Source organism: Monodon monoceros, unplaced genomic scaffold (assembly GCF_005190385.1).
Source record: "Monodon monoceros isolate NGI ecotype Baffin Bay Population unplaced genomic scaffold, NGI_Narwhal_1 Super_Scaffold_14, whole genome shotgun sequence".
Lineage (NCBI taxonomy): Eukaryota > Metazoa > Chordata > Mammalia > Artiodactyla > Monodontidae > Monodon > Monodon monoceros.
In genome coordinates, this window is record NW_021703770.1 from 18,612,455 (window position 1) to 18,630,485 (window position 18,031).

The window sequence follows — 18,031 nt, forward strand, 5'->3', positions numbered from 1 at the left end:
TACAGTCCTTGCACAGGCAAATGAGGGCAGACTGTCTCTAACATTAAAATCTTTTGTTTAGTCTGCCAGCAGAGCAGTTAGCACGCCGAAGGTTCTGGCTCTTTACCTATCTCACTTTGTCCCGCAAGCTCCTAGAGACATATGTCAAGTTGTTTGAAAGTTCCTTGAAGCCTCCTCTCTAGACTCGGAATCAGAAAGCAGCCCCTCCTTTCTCTCCCCCCAAGCAAAGAGAGGCAAATTAGAATGTCAGGGACTCGTGCCCATCTTTTTTTATAGAAAAACTCCTTCTAAAACTTTTTGATTGAAGTATACATATAGAAAAGACCATATACATTAACTGTGTACAGCTCTCTGAATTTTCAAAAATTGAACACACCCATGAAACTAATACCCAGATCAAGAAATAAAACATGACTTGTATTCCCAGAAGCCTTCCCTATGCTCCCTTCCAGTGGCTACCCCTGTCCAAGGGGTAACACAATTCTCAATTCTAATGGTAAAGAATAGCATCATCTGTTTTTGTTCATCATATAAATAGAATCATTCATTATGTACTCTGTGTGTGTGACTCCTTCATTCAACATTATACGTGTGGATGATTCATCCATATTGTTGTCTGCAGTTTTAGATGGTTTATTCTCATTTCTCTCAATTGGTCAACATGTGAACATATCACAATTTATTTCTGCATTCTGCAGTTCATGAGTATTTGGGTAGTTTCCAGTTTGCAGCTACTCTGTAAAAAGTTCTGTTCTAGATTATATCAGACATATTCGGGTGAACAAAACTATACATTTCCATTGGTACGTATTAGGAGTGGATTTGCTGAGTAGGGTAGGGTAGACTGTATTAGTTTGCTAGGGCTACCATAACAAGGTACCAAATACTGGCTGGCTTAAACAATAGCACTTATTTTCTCACAGTTCTGGAAGCTAGAAGTCTGAGATCAAGGTGTCAGTAGTGTTGGTTTCTTCTGAGACCTCCTTCATGGCTTGGAGATGTCTGTCTTTTCCCTGTATATTCTCACGGGCTTCCTTTTTTATGTCTCTGTCCAAATTTTCTCTCCTTATAAGGATACCAGTCATAATAGATTAGGGCCCACCCTAATGACCTCATTTTAACTGAATTACCTCTTTAAGATCCCATCTCCAAATATGGTCACATTCCGACGTACTAAGGGTTAGGACTTCAGCGTATGAATTTGGGGGTGGGGAATACAATTCAGTCTGTACATGTATGTTCAGCCTTAGTAGATTCTTCCAGTGTCTCAAAGTGGTTTTAATAATAAACCCTCCTTCCAGGAGTGTATAAGAGTTCTGGTTGTTCCATATCCTCACCAACACTTGATATTTTGTTTTAAAGAAATCTTTAGGCATATGCTCCCAACCTTTATGTGCTCTTGGTATGACTGAGGGGTCAAGATAATGAAACTGGCTTTGCACCTCTTTTGCAAACCTTGTGTTGCATGTGCAAGGCTCGTGGCATCTCCCTTTGGGATGTGGCATCTGTCGTCTTCACAGAAAACTTCATTCTGAGACCATGTTAACTAGATCTAGAATTTTTGCTTGCTTGTTTTTACATCCTTAGGCAGAAAGGTAAGTTGGCAATGCCAGTGCCTTCATTTAATTTTTGAAATTTGACTGTCTCTCCCACACCTGCCCCAGCATTTTGAGAGTAACTCACACCAAAAAGGAGATGTTACCAGAAATCTCTAAGAAGTTAGATCTCTTGATTCTGATGTTGGGGCCGCAGCTCTCAGGGTGAACCTTGATAATAATACCTCTCAGGGGATGTTGACTCACCTGGAGATGTCTTACAGCCCCAAGAGCAGTGGCTGTTCATTTGGGGCTGCAGCAATTTTCCCTTCCTCAGACCCTCCCCCATAGCTGGGCCGTGCACGTTTGCTTTTGCACCATCATCTCCAATGGGAGGCTTCTGGAAGGACTTTTCCTAACCTTCTGATGACATTTAACGTACATTGAGGTTCATTGCAAGATAAGTATTTTAAAACATTTATCCAAATTCCCGAGGTGACACACCCAGTGAAAATCAGAGCTCGGTTCAAAGGCTGTGCTAATGTCAAAACTCCTGCCCTTCCTTAACTGGATTCACAGATGAACACAGAATTAGTGCAGGGAAACTTAGTTACCTTAGTTTGGTATTAAATGAAATAATAATATTCCCATATTACTACTAAGGAATCTTATCTTTTCTTGATTCGACTGAACCAAATTGGTAGGACACAACCACAGAAAGAAGTTAAAATTTGCAACCAAAGAGAGTAGATTATATCACACAGATCTCAAAACTGTAATTGGCCCTTTATCAAGAGCCACTGGTACAAAACCATTAATGGAGGAATTTAAGAGATTTCCTTCCTGTTACCTGTCTGCTGTGGATTTAAGGGAGATATTTTCTGTCATAAACATCTATACCCCCAACTAGAAATTTATGTAGAACATAAATCACTTTACGCCCCTGTATTGACATATTAGTTCAAAACACTGCTGGCATGCGGGTGAGAGAGCAGCAGGGAGAAAAATTAGATGATCTGCTGGTAATCTGCTAATTTACAAGTTGAGAGACGGTATTCTGGCTTGACACCACTTATATATTTCTCCACGTGGCCAAGCACAAAACAGCAGCTGAGGTGGTGGTTATGGAATTCCTCCAAGATGGAAATGTGAGACCAGCCCTTCTCTCCTCCTTTTCTGCAGATACTGACCTGCAGAGGCTCTATCGGCAACTGGAAAGTGCCTTATGTTTATCAAGAAATTAATGAATTTATTCTCTTTTTTTTAATAGAAATCATGTTATATTGGAACTATTTGGGATAGCAGACAAGATGTATAATAAGTGATTTCAAAGAGCAATATGGCTCCTCCAGGCAGAAGGCAGTGGCTGGGGGTAGAGCTGAAGTAGAAAGATCAACTTACCTTTTTAAGGAACATCTCTAGCAACCTCATCTATTGCATTTTTTTGCTAAGTCAAATATTTACCCCTGGTGTATGTGATTTGATGGAAAGAACAAATGCTCAAATTCATAAAGAGTTTCACTCCTGACACTAATTTAGTATTCTTGGTTTGGAATGTGGCTTAATTTGTACTACTATATGAATGAATAGACTACACACATGTGTGTGTGAATGTGTGTGTATGTATACATATAAAGAAAGGAAGGGGTTTCCCTGGTGGCGCAGTGGTTGAGAGTCCGCCTGCCAATGCAGGGGACACGGGTTCGTGCCCCGGTCCGGGAAGATCCCACATGCCACGGAGCGGCTGGGCCCGTGAGCCATGGCCAATGAGCCTGCGCGTCCAGAGCCTGTGCTCTGCAGTGGGAGAGGCCACAACAGTGAGAGGCCCGCAAAAAAAAAAAAAAAAAAAAAAAAAAAAAAATGAGGATTTATTAAAGCGCGGGTGAGTTGGGTGGATGTCCCACAATTCATTTAACTTTATAGTCAATGAAGGGTATGTGGCTTGTTTCCAGTCTTGGGCTATTGCAAATATCGATAAAGCTGCTATGAACATTAGTGTACAGACTTCTGCACGAATAAACGTTTTCATTTTTCTGGGACAAACATCCAGTAGCTTTCTTTTTTAAACGAACATTGGTTCTCAAAAATGAAAATAAATAAATAACAAGAATTAAATGAGTTAATAGTTAGAGAATATTTAGCACATTGTTGGATTAGTAAAGTGCTTATTCATGTCAACATGCAGTTAAAATTTTTCTACTATGTAAACAGGCACTATTCTAGACACAGGGGGTACAAAGATAAAAAGATACAGACCCTGCCCTCAACAAACTCACTCATCCTAATTAGACAGAAAGAGAGGAAGGGTACCAGTTATCAGCCTTAGGCTGGAAGAGGCAAGAAGACGGAATAGTTACAGGAACTCAGAAGGGGACAGTCATGTGGCAAGAGCCACTGACAAGAGCTGTGGCCTTTTGTCAAAGGATGCAACCCTGGAGACCCGCAGTGAGGGCAGCTGGGGAATCAATACCCTGAACTCCTCTCCTCCCTCCCCCTAGTCTTCTCCCAGCACTTCCTGTTGGCAGGACCCAACCCAACTGGAAGCCAGAGGGCAGAGGGCCCTGTGATGCCGTCCGTGCAGGTCAGTGCCTAGGAGCACGGAACATGATGGGGAAGGGTGCAGAGCAAAACTAGAGGAATCAGTAGACTAGATCCAACCCACACACGCACACCCAGCTTTGAATCCACTGTTTAACTTTAGGCAAGTTGCTTAATTTCTCTGCACCTCAGGTTGCTCACTGCAAAACAAGTGTCATAATGATAGTTATGCAGGTTATTGGAGCATAAACTAGACGATGTCTCGAAAATGCCTGGCAGAGCTCCTGGAACGTGGTAGGCATCATTGAATGTGCTCCAGCCCCACCCCCAGCTGATGACAGTTCTCTGCACTTGTGGCTGTTTTATAGTCTTCATGTATTTCCCAGGAGCATGGTCTCTCCTAGTATGGTCCCTAGACCATGTGCTTTAGAGACACCTGGGGTCCTTTTCATCACGCAGGTTCATGGCCCCCACCCCAGTCCAACTGAATCATGAGCAGAAGGATGGGAATCTTCATTTCGGATAAGTTTCCCCAAGTGATTTTCATGCACAATGAAGTTTGGGAACCACCGTCCTAGAAGTCCATATTTCTAATTGACGCCCACTTGGGTGAAGTAGAGGTGAGATTTATCTGTACTTGGCAGCCATTAGGTATAGTTCCAGCCCATCAGCTCTGGGAAGAGGGCTCTGAGACCAGGACACTAACGGTCTGTCTTGCAGTGTTAGGCCATGCTGATTCTCCATTTTGCTGGCTTTATTAATACCCGAGGAACAATGTTCCCAGGTTTTTAATTAAAAATTCTCTAACATCCAGACTCTAATTATTTTCTAGGTTGGATATGGGCTTGGTTAGTAGCTGTCTCTGACCCCTACCTTTCAGAGAAAATTTAATAAGCAGAGCAGAAGCTGTTAAAGGGAATAAAAAGCTTTGTGGTTGAGAATAGGTCAATTCTGAGTATAAACAGGAAGAGGCCAAAACTCAGAATAAGACCAGAGGATCTAGGACCTTGCTTTAGTTTGTTAAAAAGTATAAGGAAATTAATCAGCAGTCCGGGACAGACGCTGAGCTCATGGCTTGGGTCTTGAATTGGTTAGATCTCAGATTGGCTGCGATAGATTGGAAAGAGCAGGAGCTTAGACAAGAGAGAATTTTATTTGCTTCTCACATAGAACTAGAGGCGGGCAGAGCAGGCCTGGGAGGGCGGTTTTTCTCCACAAAGTTCTCGAGGACTCAGGCTTCTATGGCTTTTTGTCCTGCTCTCCCCCCAAATGTGGCCCACGTCCTCATGTTCCAGGATGGAAGGCCAGTTGTCACATCCATGTTCCAAACCGCAGGAAAGGGGGAAGAAGATACAAAGAGTATGGAGCAGCTGACTTCTAAGGAAGGTTTAGAATCTGCCACACAACACATCTGATTACATCAGTTTGGCCAGAACTCACTCACATGGCCGCACCAAACTACAGGTCTAGCTTGGAAACAATATACTACCGAATGGATGATACATTGAGGACAGCTAAGAGTCACTGCCATTGGTTCTGCATCCTGAGAAACTGTGGACCTTCTTTTCCCAATGGAATGGTTATCATTCAGGTTCCATACAGGAACCCAGAAACCACTCCTGGTATATTTCGAAGGGAAAACTTAAGACAATTTGCAGCACAAGTGCAAAACTGAGACAACCCAGAGGTTAACAGCAGTGGGAAGCTTCTACCTTCCCTGGGGCTGGAGGGATAAACGAAGAGACAGAGTTTAGAAGTCAGGGTTGGTTGGCAGAACTTGGAACCCCAGTCGGCCATTCCAGTGGGAGCTAGAGCCAGGAGATGCAGTCCCTGCCCTAGATGCCACCAGTAGCAAAGTGATCCAGGAAGAAATATGCTGGCCTTTCCCTTCTTCTGCCCCTCAGTCTCTTTCTAGTGCCTTACACTGGCTAGAACTGCCTGGAAGCCAGAGGGCAGGGACATCTGGGAAATGTAGTTTCATGCAAACAGAGTAGGCAAAGAAGAGGAAAGTATGGCTCTGAAAGCAAACAGGTGACTAGAGCAGCACCAAGTCCAAGTTGTGCACCAGGATAAATTACTAATAATTGATACCTGGCTAGACATTTTTTCTGGATGAAAATTTTGCAAAACAAAAGTGTCCTTCTGTTGAAAGCAGGGACTTAAACAGATCTTAGTACATCAGTGTTCACAACAGCGTTGTTCACAATTGCCAAAAAGTGGAAACAACGTAAATGTGCAACAACAGGTGAATGGGTAAACAGAATGTGGTATATACATAAAACTGAATATTATTTAGTCATAAAAAGGGATGAATTTCTGATACATGCTACAACCTGGATGAACCTTGAAAACATTATACCAAGTGAAATAAGCCATACACAAACTAACAAATACTGTTTTATTCCACTTATATGAGGTACCTAGAATAGGCAACTTCACGGTGACAAAAAGTAGATGTTACCTGGAGCTGGGAGTTGGAGGACAATGGAGAGTTATTGTTTAATGGGTACAAAGGTCAGTTTCTGGGTCACCTGTTAACAAGGAGGGGGGTCAGGGTGGTCAGGATATACTCGACTATGTCTAAAACAGCTCGGAAATGTCATCAAGAACAAGCACTGAAGATGGTTGTTGACTTTTGCACCCAGGAAGGTTATCGGCTGCTCAGTAAAGGCTGTTTCTGTGAATGGAAGGAGACTCTACACTGAAATGGGATGAGCAGCACAGTCCTTTCTGCATTTCTCCATTTGCTGGCTCAACAGAAGCAGTAAATAAACCCTATTCTCAGAAACTATGCTGATAACATTGATGATGGCGGCACACAAATTAGGAGGTAAACAAAAAGCCGTGTAAATTTCAAGCTTCATTAGAAACACAGGCAGAAAAAAATTAACATCTGCCAAATAGAAAAGGTCAAAATTGGAAGGGAAAGACACTTTCTTTTTGAGATCCTAAGAAGTTACTGCCAACGTCAAGGACATGAGAGGATTCTGTTTCCTCCTTGACTTTGTGAATCATAGAATTCTTGTAAAAACTCTCTTGTCAATATCTCCTCGAATCAGATATATGGGGTGATGGAGGATGAGCTGCATGTTCTTTCTCCTGGAAAAGGAAACCATACAGCGTTTGGAGTAGAGCCACAAGATTCCATTCCAGAGCTGTCTTCTATCTTGTCCCTTACATGTAACTTTTTTTTTAAGAACCTCCAATAATATTTATGGCTTTGGCATAGTGCATACGTAGTTTTCTTTTGAAGACTTCACAATATAAGTTGTCTCTGACATGGAATTGGTATAATAGTCTTGTGTAAAAGACCTCGGGCCCTTTAATCCCTTCGTAAAATGTGTTGCATGCCCCAGATCAAGTCCAGGAAATGCACACGTCTTTCTTTTAGTTGCTTGTGTTGAGGGGGATGATGCACAAAAGAAAACAGATATTCCTCATAAGTTCTTTTTTATGTCATGGCAGTGCGCATTCTGGGTCTTTGATGATGGATGAGCCTTCATTTGTAAATTTAATGCCATATGTATTAACTTAGTTTCCTTCCAGGCATTTTGTGTTAGTGAGCATCACATATGGCTTTATAATGCTCCAATACCAGATGCCTGGTTGTTCTTTGATTCAATATATGCAGGAAGAAAAGATGTAAAAGATGTATGGTTATGTATACCGTAACTTTTTGGCTAAGTAATCGGTCAGAAGTTCCATCCTACCTGGTGGCAAGGGACTGACCTAGTTGACTTCTCAGGCTTCTGTCTCTAGATGTTATGATCCTGTGGCATATTTTCCCACAGGTATTAAATTTGAAGAGTCAATCACTAGATGCAATCAAATCCACCCTCCCTCCCCCAAAACCAAACAGGTATTTTGAAGTATGCATCCATATACACATATACGCATTTCAAGAACAACAGAGTTCTCTTTGCGAATGGAAATATAGTCATTGATAAATTACATTACTGAACTCCAGGCATTAGTTACAGTGGAAAGTGAGAAATTGTAGGAAACTTTTAAAATCAACGTGGATTGATTTTAATTTGTTTGTGGCTTGAATTTAATTGTGTTGCTCAGGGCACTATGCAGGCTATCACTTGATTATATTCAATTTATCTCTTTATATACCACCACTTAGTCTCCAAATGTTTCATCTATGCTCGTTGTGTTTTCTCCAGCTCTCTCATAAGCTCTTTGAGATCAGAGCTCATGTTACACAGTAGAGACTCAATAAATACATTATAAGTAAATAAAGAAGGCTACGGCCAGAGCTGGGTGGTGGCGCTGGGTGCTGCCGGAGGAGTCTGGCAGAGCCCGAGGCGGTGGCACTGTGGAGTCACTGGAGTGGAAGTGTCCAAGTTGGAGAACTGTTACCTTGCAAGATTTGTGGAAGGGCATCCTATCCAGTGGCATTAAAAAAACATGGACCTATTTGCCAGAAAACTGCCACTAAAAAACGGAAGACTTTTGATTCAAGCAGACAAAGAGCTGAAGGAACGGATATTCCAACAGTAAAGCCTCTTAAACCCAGGCCTGAACCACCAAAGGAGCCATCTAATTGGAGAAGAAAGCATGAAGAGTTCATTGCCACCGTAAGAGCGGCTAAAGGCCTCGGTCAGGCCCTTAAAGAGGGTGGCAAACGTCCTCCCCTCCTCCACCTTTTGATGATCCTGATTACATTCAGGGTCCATGTTGCCAGAGGAGATTTAATGAAAATGCAGCTGATAGACATATAAATTTCTGTAAAGAACAAGCAGTGCATATTAGTAATACAGGCAAATTTTCTACGGATACCAAGGGAAACTCGACTTCTCGGACACAGTGTGAGGCACCGGCACTTAAAAAGTCCCGTTCTGCTTTAACCGCCTCATCAGGATCTTCACGATTACCACAGCCAAGTGGCACTAGCAAAACTGTTGTAGGTGTTCCTTCGGGTAAAGTGTCTTCAGTTAGCAGCTCTTTGGGAAACAAACTTCGGACCTTGTCTTCCTCCCATAAAGGGATAGCAGCCCCTCACGTAGGTAAGATGGACAAGTTAGGCCCTCCACTCCGAACTGGAAGACATGGGCAGAGGTTGCGTGACAGTGATGCAAAATCAGACAGTGCCATCAAAAGACATGAGTTATTACCCATTTAGAAATCCTGCCTCAAGTGTGCTCGCAAGCAAAAGAAAAACATATACTGAGAGCTACATGGCCAGGGTCTACAAGTAATTTTATTGAAAAAATAACACAACAGCCTTCCTCGATTGAGGGCTACCCTTCCCCAAGCCATTCCTCACACACTTAAAACACAGAGTTTGCACGGTAAGGAATTCTTTTTAAAAGTCATTTCTCTGTAGAAATCACACTCTGCTCCAACATCACGGACTAGACTGTTTACAAGCGTTCACATTTTAAGTATTCCTTTATGATTGTTCTCTCCTTTCCGTCCCTACCCAGGGCCTCCAGTACTTTTCTCTTACTGATTCTGAAGGGATGGGTATGCTGTAGGGCAAGGGGTGGTGGGCTCCTGAGAGCTACTGGCAGCAGCCCTAGGGTGCTGTCCCTACCACAGGGTGGCAGATGTGTGAGGGCAAGGGGGGTTGGACACGGTAGGTGGGATGCGGCAACGCCCCCGTAGGCACAGGCATCCAGAGCCCTCTCAGTTGGGGTGGGGGCCAACAGCTAGTTGCAGTGGGGAGGGATGAGCCCAGTCCGGGGTAGAGGGAGAAGCCTCCCACACCTATTAACAGCCAGCAAACTGTCCATCCATCTGGGGGGTTGGGGGGGAAACAGACGGGCAGGAGACGGGCAGGTAGGCAGGAAGAATCAGGCTTGTTCTGCCCCGAGCTTCGATCCAACACAGGAGTAATTGAGGTAGCAAACGGCTGAAATGCTCCAACGAGAAGGAAAGGAAGTTCCCACTGTGCACAGCTCCCACACCCTGGGGCTGAAAGAAGGCAGACCTTGCTTGTAAAGCGCTGTAGCCTCCAGCAGCGCTGGGCCCTGGGCAAGCTTGCAAGAAAGCAGGCCAGGCGAGGGCACAGGAGCCAGGCATTCCTGACCAGCACATGCCCTGTCATGCTCCTCGGGGGGATTGCTGGGGAAGGGGGACTGGGAACTCCGCTGTCAGCCCTTGCCGGCCACCGGCCAACTCCTGTCCACATACAAGCCAACACCCAACCAGCACTGTAGGGCGGCCCTGCTCACCGTTGAAGGTTCCAGGCCAGGGGAGTTTATTCAGGGTTGTGGGCCCAGCCTAGGTTCCTCGATGGAAGCCACACCTGGAGCCTGGGGGGGGTGGTTCTTGCTGGGGCCAGGGGGTGTTTATAGCTGCCACCCCCCAGGCTCACACCTCATAGAGGATCGCAGGGAAATCCACGTGGATGCGAGGAGGGATCCAGCTTCCGATGCCCTGAGGAATCAGGTTCTCACGCACCCGCCTCCGCTTGGCCTGCTTCTGCCCGTTCTTGGTGACGACTGTCTCCTCATAGAGCTCGTGAGCCATATCCCCGTCCTCGGCATAGAACATGGAGCCACGGCGGCGCCTGACTCCGAAGGGGGGCACGACCAAAGCTTGCTCAGCGACAGCCACCTCTGGGCTGCCGAAGCGAAGGGCTGCAGGCCGCGAGCTTCGCGGCCGCCGGTGCGGCCCCACGGCCGCTTCCCTCTCACAGGGCCGTCGGCGCCGCCTTCCGCAGGCTCCGCTGTCTCCCACAACATTTTTTTTTTTTCATGAAAGAAGAATAGGAAAAGGAAAGACGAGAATTAAAAGATACAGTGAAAAAAGGAATGGGGTTAGTCCACAAAATGTGTGGCATGAGACCCTGTAGATGGACTAGCCCCGGGCCACAAAGTGGAGTTTGAACTTTGTTGTAGGAGCCAAAGTACAGGAGAGGATAAGAGTAGTTACCTGATTCATGATGTCTAAAACAGAAAAATATATCACTTTCTCTGTGAAAGTACAACTGGTTCTGAGGCCTCAAAAGTTCTCCTTTGATTTCTCATAAGGAGACACCAGATAACTTGTTAACTTCTTAATTAACATCCGTACTGAATCCATAATAAATATGGCAATGGACTTCATAGGGTGTTTTTTTTTAAGATGCCCTCAATGCAGGCCTATAACGTGACATCCTGTGATCCACCAAAACCAGTTGTGATGTGGGTGTGTTATGTGTAGCTATATATATTGTCTGCTTTTGTTGTAAGCATGTAACATGTACATATTCATTATTCAGATTTAATCCAGGGATAGATAGATTTTCAAGTATCTAAGATGCTAGCTCTCCATCCTGGTTGCCCATTAGAAAGAAGCATCTGTGGAGCTTCCTAAAAATGAACACATCAGGGTCCCTCCCTGAGATTTTGATTTCTTTAGTTTGGAGAGTGGGATCTGGGCATCTGCCATTTGGAAAGTTTTAAGAGTGATGCCTGTGCATAACATGAGGATCATAAAGGAATTGGTGAATTGCTATCTTTTCAGCTAGATTCTTTAATAAATAATGTTTGTCTCAAAAATAAATAAATAAAAATTAAAAATAAATAAAGGAGCAAAGGACTAGATGAACATGGCTACAGATTCAAGATGCCACCATTTACATTACAAGATGTGACCTAAGAAATTTAACAACTGAAGATGTTCCCACTTCTTCCTTGGAGGTCATTCATTTTCCCCTCCTCTGGCTTCCATGAATAATATAGATGTTTAATTTTTCCCCCTTTGGTCCTTTGCCCTTTGAATCCACCCCAGCAAAAACGCTCAACTCTATGGCACTAGAAAATATTGTGAAGAGCTTTACCATATTCCAACATTTGTGTATTTATATACTTATTTTATTCTTGGTCTTTGCTTGAGCTTTTAAAATTTTTCTTAGTTTCCACTGTCATTTTCTACATGTGTTGTCTCTGCCTTCTTTTTGACAGCTAAGGTACCTTGTTTTTTTCATAAATTTTATTTATTTATTTTTGGCTGCGTTGTGTCTTCGTTGCTGCCCGCGGGCTTTCTCTAGTTGCGGTGAGTGGGGTCTACTCTTTGTTGTGGTGCGTGTGCTTCTCGTTGTGGTGGCTTCTTTTGTTGCAGAGCAGGGCTCTAGGCACGCGGGCTTCAGTCGTTGTGGCACAACGGCTCAGTAGTTGTGGCTCACAGGCTCTAGAGTTCAGGCTCAGTAGTTGTGGCACGCGGGCCTAGTTGCTCCGCGGCATGTGGGATCTTCCTGGACCAGGGATTGAACCCACGTCTCCTGCATTGGCAGGCAGATTCTTAACCTCTGCGACACCAGAGAAGTCCCTAAGGTACCTATTTTAAATGAGATGCTCCTAAAATACAGGTCAAGGACTCCCTACCTGTAGAAAAACTCTCTAAGGATAACATAAGGAACTAGTGACAATGGTTATGTCTAAGCAGTGTAGAAACGTGGAGGAGAGTGTTTCCTTTTCATTCAGTAACCATCTGTTTGAATCATTTTTGTCCATGAGCGTGCATTGCTTTTATAATTTATAAACTGGTTAAAAGATAAAATATCTATACTCATCATGGCAATTCTAGCAGGTCTTAAAGTTTTAATGAAATATGAATGCAGTTAGTTTATGCATATGTGTATTCTAAACAAATGAACAATCTTATTGTTCTAAGATACCACACTTAATGAATCCAGTATTCCACCTTTTGAAGCATCTTATAGGTATCTGAGATTAAATACTGGTCAGTGATTCATACTGGGGTACATTTATGGGTGGAAGATGGCTGAGCTGCTTTTGTATCTGTAGCTTTCCGCTTTGAATGACACACCCCCAGTGAGCATTTTAATAACACAGGAAGTGTTTCCGTCAGTGGGTCAAGAGAACCACTTCCATCACAGCTTTCCGTATTTTTATTCATTTTCTTCACTTGTGGCAGTGTTCACGCTTGGAACCCGTTTCACATGCTAAGGGTCCTCCACCTCGACTACAGCTTTTTGCTAATTCTTCACATCCCATGGTCCCACCACATTTCACTCTTTGCATTTCCAAACTTTCTCTTCAAGGTTTTCATGTCATTTTGGTCCCAGGGTTTCATTCCCATGTCAGTCTATCTGATCCTGCCTCTCATTTGTCATTAGCATTTCTACTCTGGCTTGTTTGTTTTGAGTTTCTGCAAGTAGTTCAACCATTGTCAGGCATGTTTTAACCTTCAAGTAAATAAGTGTCTGCCTAGAAGTGCATAAAGTTATTTGACTCCATAAAAGAATACTCACAAACACATGCTGTTCTTCATAAACATTCTGTGTTACTGTATTAAGTTGATAATTGGTAAGATATGTTTAAATTTGCACATTGTAGAAACTGTAAGTTTAATTCCCAGCAGAGTAAGTGTATAAATGCTCAGAGTCATACACGATTCTATGGAGATGCACTGTTTATCTGTAATCTGTAACATTTAAAAATTAGCCAAAAAGGCTGAAAGAGGGTTCTTCCTATGTTTTCCTCTAAGAGTTTTATAGTGTCCCGTCTTACATTTAGGTCTTTAATCCATTTTGAGTTTATTTTTGTGTATGGTGTTAGGGAGTGTTCTAACTTCATTCTTTTACATGTAGCTGTCCCGTTTTCCTAACGCGTGTATGTGGAATCTAGAAGTACAGGTGAGCCTATATGCAGGGCAGGAATAGAGACGCAGACGTAGAGAATGGACGTGTGGAGACAGGGTGGCGGGGGAAGTGGGGTGAACTGGGAGACTGGGATTGACATATATACACGACCAGGTGTAAAACAGATAGCTAGTGGGAACCTGCTGTGTAGTACAGGGAGCTCAACGCAGTGCTCTGTGGTGACCTAGATGGGTGGGATGGGGGTGTCGGAGGTCCAAGAGGGAGGGGATATATGTATACATTAAAGCTGATTCACTTTGTTATACAGCAGAAAGTAACACAGCATTGTAGACCAGCTATACCCCAATTTTAGAAAAATAAATGCATAGTAGGTAGTCAAAAAAAAGGCGTGAAAGAGATCCCCTCCCCCAGTGATTCTCCAACTTCAGTGTGCATCAGAATCACCTGAGGAGCTTGTCGAAACACTGATTGCTGAACTACTGATTCAGTCGGTCTTCAGTGGAGCCTGTGAATTTTCCTTTCTAACAAAATCCTAGTTGATTCTGATTCTGTTGATCTGGGACCAGATGTTGAGAACCATCGCTATCCCAGTACTCCTCCTGAGCACACAGAAACACTGCATTTCCCAGCTGTGCTTACACTTATGTTAAGACCAAATGACTAGGTCTGGCCCAGTGGCATGTGTATGCCACCTCCAAATTGGGCCACACATCTCCCTGCGTCGTTCTCCACTCTCTCTCTCCCCTTCCCTGGGCAACAGTGGAGACTATGTATTCAAGATGGTGGCCTGCCGAGATGGAGGGTCCCTAGATCTGTGAATTTGTGATGGAGGAAAGCTGCCTTACTCACGTAAAGCTGTCATATGAAAGAAGAATAATCCTTTGTTATTTATATCAAGTCATTGAGTTTCAGGGCAGCATTGCCTAACTCACCCTGATATACATGACTTTCACGTGGTCGTGAGATGAGCCAGTTGCCCAGCTCTGAGGCAACTTTTACTATGCAAATTTTAGAGATTGAATCAATCTACCATCTATGCTTCCCCATCCAAAAAAAAAAAAAAATCTATTTAAATTGACTTATATGTACTTAGCTTAGAGCCACATGTCTGTAGGCTACAAAGAGATTGTTGCTAATCTTTCAGAACATCTCCTAAAGCCACTTTGGTACATTTTGGGGTGATGATCTTTCATCTGAACTTTTCCAACTGCCAACTCCTTGGACTCAATCAATATTCTTGATTCTTTTCCCTCATAGGTTATTACAAAATATTGAGTATAGTTCCCTGTGCTATACAGTAGGTCCTTGTTGGTTATTTTATATATAGTAGTGCATATACATTAATCCCAAACTTCTAATTTTTCCCTCCCCCGCTTTCCCCTTTGGTAACCATAAGTTTGTTTTCTATGTCTGTGGGTCTATTTCTGTTTTCTGTATAAGTTCGTTTGTGTCATTGTTTTAAATTAGGTTCCACATATAAGCAATATCGTATGATATTCGTCTTTTTCTCTCCGGCTTACTGACTTGCCTGGGGCATAGTTTCCCCTTAGGCATCTTCACAGTTAAGGTTGATGGGCCCTGAGTGACCCACATCTTTCATCGTGGTTATAAGCCTCGAGACCCTCCCAGATGATCCCTGTTGCTTTACCCCATTGCTGGTGATACTTTGCTGAATCTGACCCACCCCTATCTCTGGACTCTACCTGGATGTGCATGACCCCTTCCTGTCCCACCAACCTTGAGGAATTTGACCACTTGCCTACTTGGGTATCTGCCAGGCTCTAACACCCCATTTATTTGTCAGTTCTCCTGTCCAGACCTCCACACACAGCGCACTCCATGACTCAAGTAGACTCTAGTCAAACTCTCTTCCTTTTTCATGCAAATGTTATATCATTGCCCCTATTAATGTCTCCTTCACACAGAAGTGAACCAAAAGCAAAGATTTTTCCCAATTATACCTTATGAAAACTGCACTTCCCTCAACCCTTACATGAAATCAAAGCCTCTAGATTACAGAATATGAAAGTTTCACCTTTTAAAATGGCGTTCATCGTTCTGTTGATAAGTAATCATACATTTGTTGAAGAGAATTTGGAAATTCAGAAGAGTACCAGCCTCTATCTAAAGATAATCTCTTTTATGTTTATTTTGTTGCCATGTCATTTAAATATAGCCGGCTACTTAATATTCGGTTGCACATTTAGGCCATCATTTATTCAAATAATCCAAGCAAATGTTGCTTCTGATTTTCTTATTATTAGAAATAATGACAGGCTGCACATACCTGGTAATCTTTCTAGATCTACCAAAAATCTATTTCTAGATTCTTTGCAAGGGAATCCCTTGGTATAAGTGCATGAACAGTTGGTGTAAATACTACAAGAAAGAGCTAAAATATTAAAAGTGGTTGTGTCTGACAGGAAGTTCACTAGATGGGCAGCAATGGGCAGAATGCTTTTTTCAATTATAAGCACTGCATTTGAGTTTTTCTGTTTGTGTATTATTACAATTAAAAATAAGCATATTATAAAAATTTATTTTTTCCCAAGTGAAGTTATGCGCTCCAAAAGGTGTAGGAACACTTTAAAGAATTCATATTACATACACATATGAACAAATTGCCCTTTGAAAATTTATAAAAATTTATCCTCCCATCAAAAATGTAAAACATTTACCTTCCTGAAAAAGCATCTACAAACTAGGTATTTCTTTCTCCTTTTAAATATTTTCTAATTAGCTTTAAAATGACAAGCAACTTTTATCTCATTTATCTTACTGATAAGGTTGAATTGCTTTCCTGTCTGATTTACGGTCCATTTGTATTTCTTCCTTTGGCTGTCCCTGCGACATCTGTCCCTTTAGAAGGTGGTTTCCTTATACCAGTGACATGGCCATGGCTTAAACATTTGGGTAATTCCTCTTTTGGAATGACCATCAGAGTCCGAGTTATTTTTTCTTGGATATTCTTAGGACCAGTTAGTTATATCATCAAGTTACGGACAAATTGCAGAGCAACTGCATGGTGATAACCTCAGTTTTCTTTTGTGGTTTTAAACCATCCATGACAGGAACTGTCAAATAGGCATTCCAGTTACCTGTGGAGCCACGAGAACATGAACAGAATAAATACGTGGCCCTTGAAAGCCACCACAGTCGTTTGACTGTATCTATTATGGAAGGCTTCTCACTACATCCCCCTCATCATTTTATAGACTTCATATTTAATATATGTATGTTAATTAAAAGTTGTCCATTAGTCTGCATGTCAGTCTGTCATGCAGCCTTATACACATAGTCTTATACGTAGCAGACACTTAGAAACTGGATCGAGATTGTAGACCAAGCATATTTTTGACTAAATGTCATTCATCCTAAGGATTTTTTTCTGTTTTATTCATCGTTGTATTCCAGGCAGCTAGAAGAGTTCCTAGCACAGACTAGGTGGTCAACAAATATTTATTGACTAAATGAATACATGATGAAAATATAAATGAATGAATGAACAAACCAACACTTCACAATTGGGCATCAAGACCCAAGCTTTGTTTACCTTCTTTTGTAATACAGCACAAGATGGCAAATGCTTTTGAATAATGCAGGTGACAAATACACGATAGAGGCTGAATGGCATTAGAAAAAGGGCAAGCTTCACTTCTAAACTTTGGCTCTGTGCCCTCAGGGAATTTACAGTCTAGTGAGAGAGAGAGAGAGAGAGACATTAATCAAATGTTCCTACAAATAAATATGGAATTAACAGATTTTAAGTGCCAGTCATATAACAGGCTTACCTGGCCTGGGTGTTCGAGGATGGCTTCCTTCTCTGAGGAAGGGGTATTTCAACCTCATATGGCAAAGGAGGCATTCTGAACACAAATTCAAAGATGAAAATGCATTGGAGAAACAGAAAGAACAAGTGCCAGGAAGCTCAGAGAGGGGTGGAGATAAGGTCTTTGTAGCTCTTTGCTATGTGATGAGGGAGAGACACACTGACCCTTACCAGCAATAAGGGCTTGGTGACACCTACCTGGTAGGTTTATTGTGAGGATAAAACGTATATGTGTAACTGCTTAATGTCTGGCCCATAGAAATTCCCAGTTATGGTCACTTTTTCCCTCTTTCTTTCCTTTTGTTACCTATATCTTGAGTTCATTAAGAGCCAGAACTTGGTCTTCTATTTCAGTGGGTCCCCCTTAGTGCCTATCCTGGTGTGAACTGCTTGGTAAATGTTCAGTAAATGACAGCTGGGGTTACCATTAGTAACCACTAGTCCGTTGTATGCTAGGATTTTACATTTATTTTCTTACTTAGGTTTTTATTTAATGAAAATTGATGTGGATTTATAATACTAAATTGAGTTTCTAACATCTGATACTTTCATATGTGGAATTATGCACCT

General features: G+C 42.5%; 2 protein-coding genes and 1 pseudogene across 3 annotated transcripts in view; 2 read left to right on the forward strand and 1 right to left on the reverse strand.

Moving 5' to 3' along the window:
• The window catches only part of SAMD12 (sterile alpha motif domain containing 12), a 404,116-nt gene that overhangs the window by 289,758 nt on the left and 96,327 nt on the right, over positions 1-18,031 (forward strand). The window lies entirely within an intron of this gene.
• LOC114895638 (zinc finger C2HC domain-containing protein 1A-like) lies at positions 6,650-9,277 on the forward strand. The gene is given in 4 exon segments (XM_029223213.1): positions 6,650-6,737; positions 8,334-8,708; positions 8,711-9,197; positions 9,199-9,277. Coding segments are annotated over 4 exon segments (1,029 nt in total).
• LOC114895639 lies at positions 10,395-10,768 on the reverse strand (annotated as a pseudogene).